Source organism: Antechinus flavipes, chromosome 3, assembly GCF_016432865.1.
Source record: "Antechinus flavipes isolate AdamAnt ecotype Samford, QLD, Australia chromosome 3, AdamAnt_v2, whole genome shotgun sequence".
Taxonomy (NCBI): Eukaryota; Metazoa; Chordata; class Mammalia; order Dasyuromorphia; family Dasyuridae; genus Antechinus; species Antechinus flavipes.
In genome coordinates this window covers 284,751,112-284,767,686 of record NC_067400.1, presented here as the reverse complement: position 1 = coordinate 284,767,686, position 16,575 = coordinate 284,751,112, and the positions used below count along the sequence as shown (strand labels likewise).

Genomic DNA, 16,575 nt, shown 5'->3' with positions numbered 1-16,575 from the left:
ACAAATGAGGCAGAGAGAAGTGATTTTTTTCTAGATCACGTAACTACTAAGTGTCTAAGGCCAGATTTGAATTCAGGAAGAAAGTCTTCCAGACTTCAAGTCTGATATTCCATTCATTGTGCCACTTAGATGCCCCCAAATTGGGCTAGACTGAGTAATGTAAGAATGTGTGGTCTAATCAGAGAAATAATGAGATGGATAGCTTTGTGTATTTCTTTAAGACTTTCTTCCATGTGGCTCTATCATTTTTCTTCTAAGACAGAAATGAAAAAAACATCCTTTTCATGTGAGCAATAGAATTGCATATAATATAAATCTATTTTTATAAAAATAAACCTTCATTTTTTATGATCAGATGAGATCAAGAGGGTCAGGACTCCTGGGCCTTACCTCTGGCATGAACTCCTGTGTGCCTCGTGAGATAAGTTACTTAGTTTCTCCTTATCTCTCAGTTTCCATTTCTATAAAGTAACAATAATCATAACTATCTCAATGTAATCTGACCTGCATAGACTCTTCCCTGGTTGAGATGCTGATTTAATAAAGTTTTCTTGCTCATTCTTCATTTTGTTTCTATGACTTTATCACAAAAAACCTAAAATAGTTTGAATTCCTTAACATTTCTTTATGTTCTATTTTTTCCCATACTCCTGAATCCTTTTTTTCCTTCTCTTCACTTACATGTTATAGAAATAATTTTAAGGTTTAGCTAAATTGTGCAAAGTTACTCTTTATTTGATCAAGATTTTTTTTCATTGTTGAGACCTCCATGGCTTATCCAAATAGGACTTTCAGTTAATCCACAGATCCAGAGATTAACAATTAGACAAAAGCTATTTTGAGAATGGCCACATGTATATTTTAATATGGAGTTTGCTTAAGGTAAATGGATAATATATAGATTGTTAAATCTGGTGTAAGGACGAACTGAATTCATATATCTTCTGTGATACTTAATATTTCTCTGATACTGGACAAATCACATAATTGCTTAAACCGCTTTTGGGGGCTTACTGACTGATTCATATTTAGCTTCAGTCTAAGTTGATGGAAGTAGTTAACACACCAGGAATTGCCACAAGCTTGTGAAATCACAAATCTTTTGTATATTGACATAGAATTCTATTTATATTTATGCTCACTTATCCCACTTAGATGACTGATAACATTTAATGACTAAGCTGATTTCTTGAAAGACTTTTTTTTAAAACTGACCTTTCTGTCATAGTGATAGAAACAACTATTCATATGGACACAATAGCAGCCTTAAAGCATGTTAATGAATAGCAATTTTCTTGTGCCTGGAAATAAAATACATGCTATTTTACCTACTTTTATATTCTTTACCTTTCTTACAGTGCATTCAAAGCTTGTCATCCTAAAATTAAAAGTTTTTACTTTGCTGCTGAACATCTGGATGATATGAACAGGTAAAAAAAAAATGAACAAATTTTACAAACTATGAAATACTAATCATATATTTTGCAGATACCCTGAATAGTTGTAGTGATGTTACAATAATGCTTATGTATATTCAATAGTAGTAGTATATCTAAGATCTAGAAAGATTTGTTTGATTAGTGTTCTTAGTTTTCTCCCTTAATTGAATCCACCCATTATTCCACAGGACCCTTGTTACATCTGATTTTAAGCTGTGGCTTTTTCTTTAGTGTTAATCATGATCATTCACCAGCTAGGGAGTGATTTTGTTAGTTATCCAAATCAATATTAATCTAAATGTGAAAAATGTTTAGAGTTTTTTTATTAAACTCAGTTGTAAAAGTAGATATTCATCAATAAATATAGTATAGTATATAATATATACAAGAATATAGCATACATATATAAAGTATGTCTTATATGTTATTGTATATTATAGCATAGTTTACACACATATGCACACACATACATACATACGCCTGGAATTCTCAGAAACTGAAATGAAGTAGCATACATCTCAGATACTAAGTGTCTAAGAAAACTGTCATTTCTTTCCCTTTCTTTCTATTGCTTAACACTCCAAGTGGCCAATTTCAAAAATATTTAAGATATATATAATATACATATATATACATATATATATATATATTTGATTTTTACCTCCTTTTATCTTGCAGTAAAAACCTTGTCTCCAGGATCCTCCCTCCCTAATGCATCTTCCCCTAATTTCACATAACTAAAAAAAATCAATAACCCTAAAGAACACTTTTAACTATGTTATTTCCTTACTCAAAATCTACTACAATGACTCCCTCTCTTTTCCACAATGAAATACATAATTTTCCATTTAGCTTTTAAAATCTTTCACAATATGGGATAATAAACCTAAGCAGCTTATTGGACATTACATTCCTTTGTGAACTCATCATACCAACCAAAATAGCCTGATCAATATTCTCTTTTCATTTCCCACCTCCATGCTTTTATACTCATTTTGTTCCTCATGCCTGCAAAGCCTTGTTCCTCAGCTCTACCTCTTAGAATCCTAGTTTCCTTCAAAATTCATCCAAAACACCACATTCCACAGGAAAATTATACTAATCTCTCTACCTCATCCCTTCCTTTCTCCCAATGCCTAGTGGTCTCTTCCTAAAAATTACTTTGTATATATTTTGTATAGGATTTTCTTTATTCTTCTGTCTTTGTATTGCCCATGCTTATTACAAAGTGAGTTTGTAATAAATGTTTGTTCAACTGAAGTGAATTGAATTGTGAGGATGTGATAAATTAAGGAAAACTTGACCATATCCAACAATTAGATAATTCATGGGAAGATCTTCCCATATGCTAAACAATTTCCTAGATGGATGGATACCATAATGTGATTGATTTGGGCTTTTTGTCCCCCTTCACTTCTCAAATACTCCTCTGCTCCATCTCTTTCTCTTGAATAATGTTGATAATAGATCAAATGTTTTGCTATATCTGACAAAATTTCCTATTAATTGATATAGATTGACCAGTATATGCAGATAAATATGGACCCAAAACAAGAAAGAGAGAGAGATTATCCATATTAATTTTAGATAAAAGATTTGCTGTTACTTTATATTATTCATAACACCTTTTGCCATCTTTTCCCTATCTGTAATTAATAAATACTTAACTTTAAAAATACATAGATAATCGTGTCCTTCCATAAATAATTTGATGTCACATAGATAAAATAAAGAAGATTAAATTTTAAAATATTAATGCTTCTGGCTAGAATCGAATTTCTGGGCTTCTTTTCCCCCTAATGCAAGAAGATGGATATTGTAGAAGAGTAGGAGGCAGATATAGAACCAGATGGTACATAAAACTTGATATAAAATGATTTACCATTAATGAGAAAGCTGAGCTTTTTATGTGATCTATATCATATTCTCTTGATTTATATAATTTGTTAATGAAAATGCTACTTGAAATGCCTTTTGAAAAACTGGACAGTTTTTTGCACTCCCGATTTAAGTTTTTCCACAAAATGGAAACATTCATTCATTTGTATTGGTGAGAATCTTGCTGTTACTTTAGCTTTTAATTGTTCTGCCAGGCATGATTGAGCTGGCTACTCACAAAACATTGCCCACATATTGAGCTCACAGTCTTCAAGATAGATGTGAAGGGTTTGGCTCACATCTTGAACAAACTGAAAAGTGAGTGAGCAACATCCATGAGTAACCCCTTCATCATAAAGTTACATACATGCAAAAATTGACTTTGTCCATAGAGGGAAGAAAATACACACCTCTAGTAAATGAATTATATACAGTTAAGGCCAGTTCAAAGGTATCACCTCCATCTTAGAAAGATAATAAATGATTTCCTGTTCTATGACTCATCCTAATCTGATTGTTTTATCTTAAATAAATGACAGTAATTTTATGCTTTTTTCCAAAAAAGTCTTTGTCACTTACTCATAAATCAAATCTTATCTTATCAAATCAAAAAGTATACTGACTTTATTATCCCTATTCCCAGACAAAAATCCTAATATTTTTAATTGTATCTGATTTGTGAGATGCTAAAATCAACCACTTTTTTGTTATTTTCATTTTTACTCAAGAAATAGATCTAAGAAAAACTATCCTGTATGAAAAAAAAAAACCTTCTGCACACTTTAAATCTTTAAGGGCTTTTTAATATAAGCTTAGAAAAGAGGCAAAATAACTTTCAAGAGTTATATCTATTAGAATACTGAGTCTTTTCTTTTTAATTATGGTCTAGTCATGTTTCTCCTTTTGTTCTCATTCATATCCCTGACAACTACTTTCATTAGGGAAGCCTTTTAGCACCACTTATTATTTTAGGTGAGACAAGAAATACAAATAGCAAGAAAGTATTGATGGGGCAAGTGCTTTCTTCTAACAGGTAGGTTTCTTTACCTTTAATAATAAATTGTTTGTGTGAGTTTATATGCATATGATTTACAGACACATACCTACCTTCTCAAATGCAAGAAATCCTTTCAGTATATAAATCATAGTAACATTGAAACTCTTCTTTAGATTAAGATTTAATTGGAAAAAAAGATTTAATTGGAGTTTTTAGACATTTTCTTATTTGCTTCTTTATGAAAATATGATTATAGTATCTCAAGCCACATATAAAAGTGGATTATTCATCCAACAATTTTATAACCTAGTTCTCCTCTTTCCTGATTCTTTCTTGTTTGAAGATTTTTTTGTCAAGAAAGATAAATCCTTTTTTTCATACTTTCCTTTATCTGCAGCCTTGTGAAAGATCCCATCTTCGTATATTATGTCATCCACTCAATGGGCAGTTATTAAGAACTTATTAAGTACTGAGCTAAAGGCTGAGAATGCAAATAAGGACAAAAACAGGTTTTGTCCTCAAAAAGTTCACATTCTAATGGGGGGGGGGGGGGAGGAGTGAAGACAACGTTGAAATGAGGAGATAAATGAGATATATGAAAAGTAAAGACACTACCAGTTGAAGGTATCTGGAAAGTCCTTCTAAAGTAGGTAGGTTTGAGTTTAGTCTTTTTATTTTATTTCTTTTTGACAAAGCAAATAGGGTTAAGTTATTTGCTCAGGATCATATAACTAAGTAAGTATTCAGTGTCTGAGGCTAGATTTTAATTCAGATCCTCCTGATTCCAAAGCAGGTGCTCTATCCACTGTACCATCTAACTGCCTCTTGAATTTGAGTATAATCTTAAAGGAAACAAGAAAAACTAAGGATAGACCATTCCAAGAACATCCAAAGTAAAGGCATAAAAACAAACGATGAATTGCTGTTCTTTAGGTATCACAAATACATCAGTGGAGCTCTGTCAAATACTTCAGAGAGAGAAATAAAGTAAAGACTGGAGTGGTAGTAAGGAGTGATGTTATAAAGAGTTTAAATGCCAAAGAGAAGAGTCTATCAATATTTGATTCTGAAGATCATGGGCACCCACAGGAGATGAATAGTGGAGTAACATGATCAGAACTATGCATTAGGAAAATCACCAAAGGGAAGGAATAAGCCAAGTGGAAGGAAATACGGAAACTGGGAGGGAAAGGGGTGAGATAGGGGGAGGAACTCTAAGGTGGAGGGAGGGATACTAAAAAGGGAGAGCTGTGAGAAGCAAGTGGTGCTCACAAGCTTAATACTGGGAAGGGGGATAAGGGGGAAAGAAGGGAGAAAAGCATAAACCAGGGTTAACAAGATGGCAAGTAATACAGAATTGGTTATTTTAACCATAAATGTGAACGGTGTAAACTCCCCCATAAAGAGGAAGCAGTTAGCAGAATGGATTAAAAGCCAGAATCCTGCAATATGTTGTTTACAGGAAACACACCTGAAGCGGGGAGATACATGCAGGTTAAAGGTAAAAGGTTGGAGCAAAATCTACTATGATTCAGGTGAAGTCAAAAAAGCAGGGGTGGCCATCCTGATCTCAGATCAAGCTAAAGCAAAAATTGATCTAATTAAAAGAGATAAGGAAGGGCACTATATGTTGCTAAAGGGTAGCATGGATAATGAAGCAATATCAATATTAAACATATATGCACCAAGTGGTGTAGCATCTAAATTCTTAAAAGAGAAATTAAGAGAGCTGCAAGAAGAATAGACAGCAAAACTATAATAGTGGGAGATCTCAACCTTGCACTCTCAGAATTAGATAAATCAAACCACAAAATAAATAAGAAAGAAGTCAAAAGAGATCTAACTGTGTTTCAATTGATCAAGGATGGACAGAAGGAGCTACACCCAAAGAAAGAATACTGGGAAACAAATGTGAACTATTTGCATTTTTGTTTTTCTTCCCGGGTTATTTTTACTTTCTGATTCCAATTCTCCCTGTGCAACAAGAGAACTGTTCGGTTCTGCAAATATATATTATATCTAGCATATACTGCAACATATCTAACATATATAGGACTGCTTGCCATCTAGGGGAGAGGGTAGAGAGAGGGAAGGGAAAAAATCAGAACAGAAACAAGTACAAGTGTAAAAAAAATTACCCTGGCATGGATTCTGTCAATATAAAGTTATTATTAAATAAAATAAAATATAAAAAAAAAAGAAAGAAAGAAAATCACCTTTGCAGATGACTGCTAAATGGTTTGGATTAGGGAAATAACATGAAGCACAGAGACCATAGATGGAGGAGAGAAGATGTATAGGAAAATTGTTATGAAGGTAAAAACAAGAAGACTGAGAAACTGTTTGGATATAGGGTGAGAGTATCCATACAGAGTAGAGGATAATACCAAGATTTTAAGGCTGCATGACTGGTTGGATATACTCAATAGCAATAGTGAAGTTTGGAGGAAAGGAGACTTGAATGCAAAGATAATTTCTCTTTTTGGCATGTTAAATTTGAAATACCTTCATGGTATCCAGTTAGAAATGTTTAAAATGCAGGTAATGATGTGTGATTATATCTCAGGAAGAATCTAGGACTAGCCATATAGATTTGGAAAATCATCTGCATAGAGAAGTTCACCTACACAATTCTTTTAATTGCAGCAAGGATATACAATGGACTTCACCTCAATAGCAATTCCATTCATATGTTTCCTAAGAGGCTTTTTTTCCCATAAGCAGAAAAACTGCATTACTTTTCAGAAAAATTCCATCATATGAGTAATGGAAAAAATAATACATTCCTTGGTAGACCATTCAAGGAGTTTTAAAGAGGTCTTGTAGTTTTATATCTTTAGTGATTCTTGTAGAAAAAGATTAAAAGACCTTTTGAAATTCTTTGATCTCTAAAAAAAAAATTCATTGTTTTTTATAATACTCATAAAACAGAATTTCCTTGTAGAATTGTGTAACAAATAGAAAAATATGAAGAAGCTGGAATAAAATAGTTTAAGGGTCCTTTTCTTCTTTATCCATAAAACCCTGAACCAGATATTCTCCAGAGCATGTAAATATGTTATTTGCCTCATAAGTCATGGTGTGCCAGTTTTACTAGAGGTATATTTTCTATAACTCATCAGGAGATTAGTTGTCAGCTTCAAACTTCAATTAATGATTTTTAAAATTTTAGTTTACATGTCTTATTGATATATGATATTTTTCTCGCGTGTCTGTGAGTTTTGTTTTTTTAAATTTTGGTATTATGTCACTGAATTTGATCATCCTTTCTTATATCCTTTTCATCTTCTTCATTACTTTCCAAAATTGGGTGATGTAATATGCTTACACAGTTTTGTAGGGTTTTCTTTTTGCTGTTCCAAGGACCTATGATTGTTACAATGCTGGAATACTATAGATACTTTATAAATCTTTGTCAACTAAAAATACAGTTTCTTTTTAAATTTCCTGTTCTTTCAAAATTATATAGGACCTAGATGACTATTACTCTTAAAACAAAAGGTTAAAGTACTTTCAAGATAATTTTATTTTCCAAAGATAGAATTCTACAATTAGTTTCATGAGATAATCACCTGAACCCATGTTGCCACCTCTTGGCATAAAAGTTGAAATATGGAAATAGTTTCAAAGAAACTTCCACTTGTCAAAAAGGATAAATTTATATCTCTTTATGTAGCACCAAATAAGCTACATAAAAAAAAACACTTTTTGATGCAGTTATTTCTATTAGTGTATTTAGATTATGTTATTCCAATAAATAACTCCAATTAAACTCAAATGGCATCTTTAAAATTACCCAAGTTCTAAATTTTGTTATCATATAATAGCTTGGAATAAGAATCCAAAACTATTTCTGATTTGAAAGTAGATTTGGTAAATAATTCCAGATATACCAATAGGAGGTTGTCGTGTTGGTTTAAAGATTTAGTGGTTTGAGAAGCTGATACATTGTGAGCACTTGGATAATGAACAGACTGAAAGTCCCCATGGGGGTAAGGCTGCATTGCTCAGGCAGCTGACTATATTTGACCATGGCAGTACTCCTAAAACACAAAAAAATAGCAGGAGTTTATTTTTAATTTATTTTGCTCAAGGAAATAGCTCTTCTGAATCTGAGCAGAGGTTATACATGTATGTGACCAAAAATCACAAACACTTTACATTTAAAGGAAAGGTTCAAATTTATCTCCATAATGATTTTTTTGCCTGTTCCATGAAATATAAATTTATTTCATCAAAACATATAACTAGTTTTTTGTTTGTTACACAGCTAACTTATTCCCTAACTAAAGAGCTCTGAATGTTTTCCTCTATTATCAGGCCAAATAAGACATAAATAAGCTTAAATTTTTAGAAAATAATGTTAATTCTGAGCATACAGAACAGCTGAGATAATTGGAATGATGACACATCTATAAACCTTAGGCTTAATGAGACTTTGATTATCCTAAAACCTTTATTTTACAGATATTGCACATCTTCACAAAAGATGTTTTCATTGAAAACAGAACCTTTGATAGGAGAATAATTTATACAGAGGCAAAATGATCCTTGGAGATCATTGCAGAAAAATCATAGTATCAAAGAAAACATGTCATATGGAGAAAAATCTTTTCCATGTCTCCTTCAGTCCATTTATATTAATGTGTATTAAGCAATATGTAAGAAATTGTGTTATAGCTACTGATAATTTTTTAAAATATTTGTTCTTTCAGATGGCTAAATAGACTTAACATGCTAGCTGCTGGATATGCAGAAAGAGAAAGGATCAAGCAAGAACAAGGTAAAATTCTATTCATTTAACTATTTCATTTTACCTCCTTATCTTTAAGTTATTTTAGTGAGGGTGGAGGCAGTTGAGGGCAATCCGATAAATATCCTGGATCTATTAGGAAACTATCAGTTTCATGGTGCTTTTCTTCTCCTCACATCCTACTGTCATAGTGGGGACAGGACATAGCCTTTTCAGAGTCTGCATTTTTATATATGTAAGTATATATGTAATTACTAAATAATGAAGCAGTATGGCATTGTGAATCAGGGGCCAATTCTGAAGTTGAAAAGACCTGAATTTATATTCTACCTCTGAACTCTTCACACAGTATGACCATGGGCAAATCATTTGAATCATCACTGCTCTAAAACTGTAAGTTACAAATGAGTTGTAAACTTTTATTTGCTGAGGAAGTTTCCATACTGATAGTCCCAATCACTGTTGAAATCACAGATCTAGGCTTTAAAAAAACAAGGCAATTATAATAATAACAAAATAATAGCAGACATCTATATAGAATTTTAAGGTTTACAAAAAACTTTATATCCATTATTTTATTTGAACTTGCCAATTCTGTGGATAGGAACAGTTTGGTACAGAGCAAAATGCCAACACTGATGCTTACTATCTATGTGATCTTAAGTAAATCAAAACTCTCTGTGCCATAGTTCTTCATCTATAAAATGACAATAACAATAACAAGAATAGTAGCTAACATTTATATTGTGCCTCCTATATGTCATATACTTAACAAATATCTCATTTTATTCTCACAATAATCCTGGGAGGTAATGAAATACGTGAGTCATGGTTCATAGTTTGAAAGAATTCACAGAGATTTTCCTGAAGTCACAAAAAAGTGTGTTTATGCCATAGTTGATGGACTATTCTAAAGGGAGTCTAGTAAATTAGAAATAGTATAAGGAGAGTTTTATATACTGAAAATTTGGGGCTTAACTAGCAGGCTAACAGCCTAAAAAGTTGTAAAGTATAAAAAAAAGAGAGAGATAAAGAAAAAACCAAAATGTCTTTTCATCCAGGTAAGCAGACAGGATGTCTTTTAGCAAGGTACTGTCAACAGACAAGATTTTTTTTTTTGCAGAGTACAAATAAGGAGAAATAGATAAGAGGTTTTATTGTTCCAAGTGTCTTAGTGAGGTATACAATTCTGATTAGACCCTCAGCTCTGACACATCATTTCTCCCCCCCTTTCTATCTTTTGGGAGAAGAAATTCTGGGAATAAGGGTTGGGGACCCATCAGTTAGTGCTTTTATTATCCCTACTTTACAGATAAGAAATTGAAGTAAATAGAAATTAAGGGACTTGCTGAGAGTCAGACACCTGTCTAAGACCAAATTTGAACTCAGTTCTTCTTGACTCAGTTTCCCAGAAAATGATTGGTTTGGATTAAATGGCTTCTGTGATCCCTTTCAAATCTATGATTCTAGTCCCCATTTTCTAAGTGAGGAAACTGAGGTTCAGGGAGACTAAGTGACTTGTCCTTATGGTCATAAAGCTTATAAGAATTAGAAGCAGTTCATTTGTGCTCACTTTAAGACTTTCTATATGTTGCCTCCCAAACCTATTCACAGAATTATCCTATTTTCAGAGTAGTTCCTGAATAAATAACAGGGATTAGTTTTTATTCAGTCTTTTCTCTTCAAATAGCTTAGGATAGGAAAATATTCATATCCTGTGAATATTTTCTCTGTTAACACCAGTTAAGAATTTTGGGAAGTTGTATGGAAGAAAGGAGGAAGAGAGAGGTTTATTTAATAGTACAGGCTAGCCTGTCTTTCAAACATGTTGACCCTGAAAACAAAGAGCTCTGAATTATAGACTTGCCCATTAAATTGCCTTTTTCTGAATCAAAATTATTATAGTTCTCTTCTGTAATTGCTTAATCTTCTGTGACTTTGTGGATCATATTTGCTTTAAGATTACGGACATGACATTACATTTTGGATATGGGCATTCACACCTCACTAATACACACACAAAGTTGTGGTATAAAGTAGCTTTGAGACAATTCTGCTTTTTCCAATCAGTAACCAAAATGTCATTGCTAGTAAGCTTGCAAAAACATAAGTAATTTCCAATATGATTTGAGTCATCCTGAACTCAGGAGATTGTCAGATGAGGCACATATATTTGTAGCTGTATCTCTACCATCAAAAGACAGTTGCAATCAATATGAATAGTGAATATTGGGTGATGAGGGAAGCTTTAGCAGACTTCAGGGATATCCATAATTAGTTAATTGCACTGAAATTTCAGATTAGCTTCTCAAAACTGGAAATTTCAGAGATTTTGTGACACTAAATAGGTCACTTGACCAGTCAATAAGTAAATGATTAATAAGCATTATGAGATACATAAAAAGACAGTACTTTGTCTCTTCATTTGCATGAAATATCCTAAGAACAATTTAAAATACAATGTATAAGTAGTGCTATTTAGTATTCAGTGGAAGGAACTAAGTAATTATATGCTAAAAGAATACAAAGTAAAATAGACATATAATTCAGTGAGGTTATTCATGGAAAGCATTACAGAAAGTGAAATTTTGAAGAAGGCAGTGGTTATTAATTGGTAGAGGAGAGGGTTAGATCCAAATATAGCTATTCATAAATAATCTGGCTAGATGTTATAGCATATGCTTCCTATAGTCCCAGTTATCTACTGGGGCATCTCTTAAGTTTAGGACCTCTGAGTAGCTGTGATGTATGCACTAGGACCAGTTATCAGCATAAAATATCTACATTTAGAGGATGAGCCCTTGGGATGGGAAGAGGGTAGGACCAACGTTAGCAGATAAAAGTCTCAGAGGTGAACCAATCTACTGAATAGCCCCTTGTACTTCCAACCTGGATAAAATAGGAAGACTCAGTTTTTAGAAAAAATAAACTGAATAATAATTAATGTTTCAATATACAATATTTAAATAATATAAATATTTAGCTTGGATAATATATCATTTATATAGAATGACATGTTACATATAATATTTTAATAATAAATATTTTTATTCCATTAAATTATGTGGAGTCTGTCTGTCTAATGGATATCCAGAAAGATACCATAAATTAAGTTTCAAAATATCCAGTGTCCAAATTTCATTTCTTTAGCCTAAAATTGATCTTATTTTCTCCTTCTCCTCTCTTAAATTCTTTTTATAGCTAAAAGTAGGATTAGGTGGTAGGGGAAGCAGGCCATTCCCTTTCATGTTTATATCAAAAACCACTGACTAGACAGATGGAGTGGCATATTATTGTAGTCTTAAAACTTTAGGAGATTGAAACTAAGGTTAAGAACTGTTTGAGTTCAAGAATTCTGGTCCACACCATTTGAATGTGTTTAGTCATTTTGGCATCAATAAATATGGTGAACCTCAAGAATGAAGAACTCCCAAATTGCCTATCCCAGGGCCGAAATATGTATAGGCCTACAAACATGGAGCACTTCTAAAATTGCTGCATCTGAGTCTGCTTTATTGACTTAAGATATTAAAGAAATAGAGATGTAGATGTTGTACTGACAGGAAAATGGAGCTTCGTAAATTAAATTTGTATGAAGAACAGAGCTTGCTCTTATTTTCTATATTTTGTCCCTTGGCATTACTTGATTCTGAGCATGGTCTTGATTATGATAAATTTTCTCTATACATTTTTTTTATTTTATAACCAGAATTTCTTTTGAATGAGAAAATTAGAAAAGTATATTGTGTACATGAGATCAGCTATTTACTTCATAGTAACTTACTCCATAAGTTCGAGCCTTTTGTTTCATCATGTGAGTATATATTTTAGCATGTTATGATATACCTAAAATAATAATAATAAAAACAGATAAAACAAAAGTATGCATAGAATAATTTCACATATATGTATATATATTTGTATGTAATGATAGCCATCTTTAGGATGAGGGAGAAAAGAAAAGAAAGGAGGAAAAGAAATTTTCATTATCGTTTTATAATTAAGAAGAATATAAAGTTGAACATGATAGATATATAGCTTCATGTACAATCATCTTTTTATTATAATGTTATGAAAATGTTTGTTTTATTCCATAAATTAAAAATAAAATAGAGATTAATAATAATAATAATAAATAGTCATGGTACCAATGGTTTACATTTTGTAGCATTTTTATAGTTATAAAGCATCATTTTTAGTTTGATTCTTAGAACACTTAAATACTACAAATATTATCACCCTTATTTGACAGATGAAGAAACTAAGGCTGAGAGAATGTTATTTTCCTAAAGTTATACAACTAATAAGGGAGAGATTTTGATGATTACTGATGCTGGATCCAATATATTTTATGGCACTCTGACAATTAAGGAGTTACATAGATATAAATAATATATAGATTTATTGTGGTTGCTATTATTCAGTTATATATGACTCTTAGTGACTTCATTTGGGGTTTTCTTGGTGAGGATGCTAGAGTAGCTGGCCATTTCCTTCTCTACTCATTTTACATATGAGGAAACTGAGGCAAACAGGGTGAAGTGACTTGCCTAGGATCATACATCTAAAAAGAGGCTGAGACCAGATTTGAACTCTGGTCTTCCTAACTCCAGGCCTAGAACCCTATCCATTGTTCCACATAGCTGCCCTAATATATAATCAATAATATATAGAATGTATAGTAATATAGAGAGATCTATGAAATACAGACATAATTTCTAGGACATAATTTAAATTTCACCTTAAGATAACACTATCCAAACATTTTAATGTAACTTAGAAACATACAGAAATTTTCACCTTCAGGATCAGAGATTTAGAGTTGAAAGGAATCTTCATCTTCACTTTGTTAGTGAGGAACCTAAATCCCAGAAAGTGACTTCATTACAGACAGGCAGGTAACAAACAGCAGATATAAAATTCTAATTCATATTCTCTAATTCTAAATCTGGTTTTCTCTCTAGTGCACTATGCTAGAAATTTGGATAATTATTTTCAAAGAGATAACTCACTTCATATATTTGTTCCTTATTTTTAATTCTCTGGTGGCACCATGAATTCTCAGCACTGGAGTTTGAGAATGTGAACAAAAGATATTTTATCTAAATAGTCCTTTGGGAGTTAGAGAAATTCTAATAAAATGCAAAGAAATGTCCTTTGTGGTAGAGAACCCACCAAAGAGCATTTTCACATAAATGTTCAGTGTCCAATGTAGCTAAGAAGTTTCATATTGACTTGCTGAAGTTCATTGACTTGCCGAAGCTCATCTGAGAGATATTAAAAAATAAAGTCTCTTTATCAATTGTTGTCCTCTAGAAAGAAAGATGTGCCAAGATAACCAATAAGCTAATGATTTATTAATCATCTTTTCAAATTAAAGTCCATTTGTATTAATATTTCCTTTCTCAGGTATTTATATAATCTTTATAAAGTTTCCATCATTATTAAGTGAATGCAAAGTATTGTCATTTTTTATAATTTTTAAATTTATAAATAGTGGTCTTTGGAAAAAATGCTTTTTGATGTAATAAAATCAAAAGGTGAATGGAAATTTTATTTTTCCTTTACTGCGGTGTCTACCATGTTTACCTCTTCATTAATTTTTGTGTTTTGATTACCACAAGAAGTAAAGAAGGACTTAAAATTCAGTGTGATTATTTAGATTATGGCCAATGATAGTGCATACATATGTGTGTATGTATGTGTGTGTATATGTATATATCCATTTGTATATAGGATGAAACTATAGCTTAAAGGTCAAAACAATATAGTATTTAAGTTTCAAGTATCTTTAAATTTTAGCAGAGCCCATTAAAAAATGAGTTGTGATAAGGAACATGGCTGCTTTTCTCTGTGATATCATTATTGGACCTTGCCTTCTCTCTCATATGCAAAGACATTTAGTAAGAAGAAGAAACTATTTTTCGAGGTATTTAATCTTTTTTCTGGAAAACCTAAGAAATTCAGATAGGTGGTATGAAAAATAACACACAACTATCCCCCAAAAAAAGAAAATAAAAGATGACATCACATGATATACTAAGATAGGACAGTCCTGCTGGGAAGAAATAATTTCCTCAAAGCTCAGAGCTTTAAGAGATATTTGCACATATACCAACTGTAATAGAAAAAGTATGAGTATTTAGAAAGCCTTTTTTTCCATGTTATGGAAAGTTTTTTAATGTGCATTTATTGGCTTTAGGAAAGATGTAAAATTGTGGAAATAGGAGAAGTTTTAAGAGAAAACAAAAACAGAAGTTAACTGTGAAGCAAGAATGCAAACATATCAATATGTTGGAGGCATCCTGCTCTAACTTCAGTCCAGTCTCTTCCTTTGAACTGAGCAGCAGGTAGAAGTGTTTCAGTGAGCCCTAGATTTTCTCCTCAATTATAATCACTTTGTTTTGCCTTCCTCATAATGTGATGTTTCAGACTATGTTGAGGCTGTAAAACCCAGAACATACTAAAATTTATACCATCAGCAGCATCATAAATTTCAGAAATTTTTTGGTTCTGGAGATAATGGAAGGATTCCACAACTAAAACAACTATTTATTTTTTAAAAGCACTATCAGGGAACTAAGGGGCACAGTAAATAGAACACCAGCCCTGGGATCAGGGAACCCATTTCAAACCCAGCCTCAGACATTTACTTACCATTATGACACTGAGCAAGTCTCATAACCCCAATTGTCTCAAAAGAAAATCATCTCCCGTGTGTTTATGCACTCTGATAGGTGCAGAAAATATTAAGGCCAAAAATGAAACCACTTCTGCTCTCAAAGAGCTTACATGCTACTGGAGAAGACAGCATACATTCATAGAAGTATATGCAAGATCCACAATACTTTGGAAAAGGAAATGTATAAGCAGTTGGAGAAGGGATAAGAAAAGGCTTTAAGTATAAGTGGCACATGAGCTGATTTTTTCATGAAAAATAAGGATTCTCAAAAGGGGAGTGAAGAAAGAGGTACTGTCAGGAATAGGAGAAAACATTGCAAAAAGATATGAAGATGTGAGGTGGAGTGTTTTGTATGAGGAACGGTAAGAAATCTAGATTGGCTAGACCTGGGAGAACATAAAGGAAGCTCCTAGGGCCTTCAGTTCAGAATGATAAGGATCTTAGAATGACTTCCCAATGAAAAATTTCAGGCCTTCAGAAATTTATTTACGCTACAGCATGTCAAGATTCACCCTTAATGGTGTTGGCCTAAATGTTTGTAAAAATGATTTCAGCTGCCAGAACTGTCTGGGCAGCCCACCAGAGAAAAGAAAGAGAAAGTCTCATAAGTGATGACTGGTTTATTTTGACTCACTTATAGACAATTTGGTATTAATTCATGTTTTGGAGATTGCTTTTAGAGTAGCTTCAGTGACAAGTAGATCGACTGAGAAGACATGAAATATTAGATAAACCTAAAACTGTAATTCTATTTTATTTGCAGTTCTATTATATGTTGCAGTCCAACTTTTTCCTGGCCTAGATATTTTGGTTCAAGATATCTTTC

General features: G+C 32.3%; 1 protein-coding gene across 8 annotated transcripts in view; it reads left to right on the top strand.

Moving 5' to 3' along the window:
- Positions 1–16,575, top strand: part of CNKSR2 (connector enhancer of kinase suppressor of Ras 2) — a 310,360-nt gene that overhangs the window by 242,379 nt on the left and 51,406 nt on the right. For all 8 annotated transcript variants that reach the window (XM_051985120.1, XM_051985117.1, XM_051985122.1 and 5 more), the window contains 2 exons: positions 1,359–1,430; positions 9,030–9,097. In XM_051985120.1, coding sequence (XP_051841080.1) covers positions 1,359–1,430; positions 9,030–9,097 — 140 coding nt within the window. The remainder of the gene's footprint in view (positions 1–1,358; positions 1,431–9,029; positions 9,098–16,575) is intronic.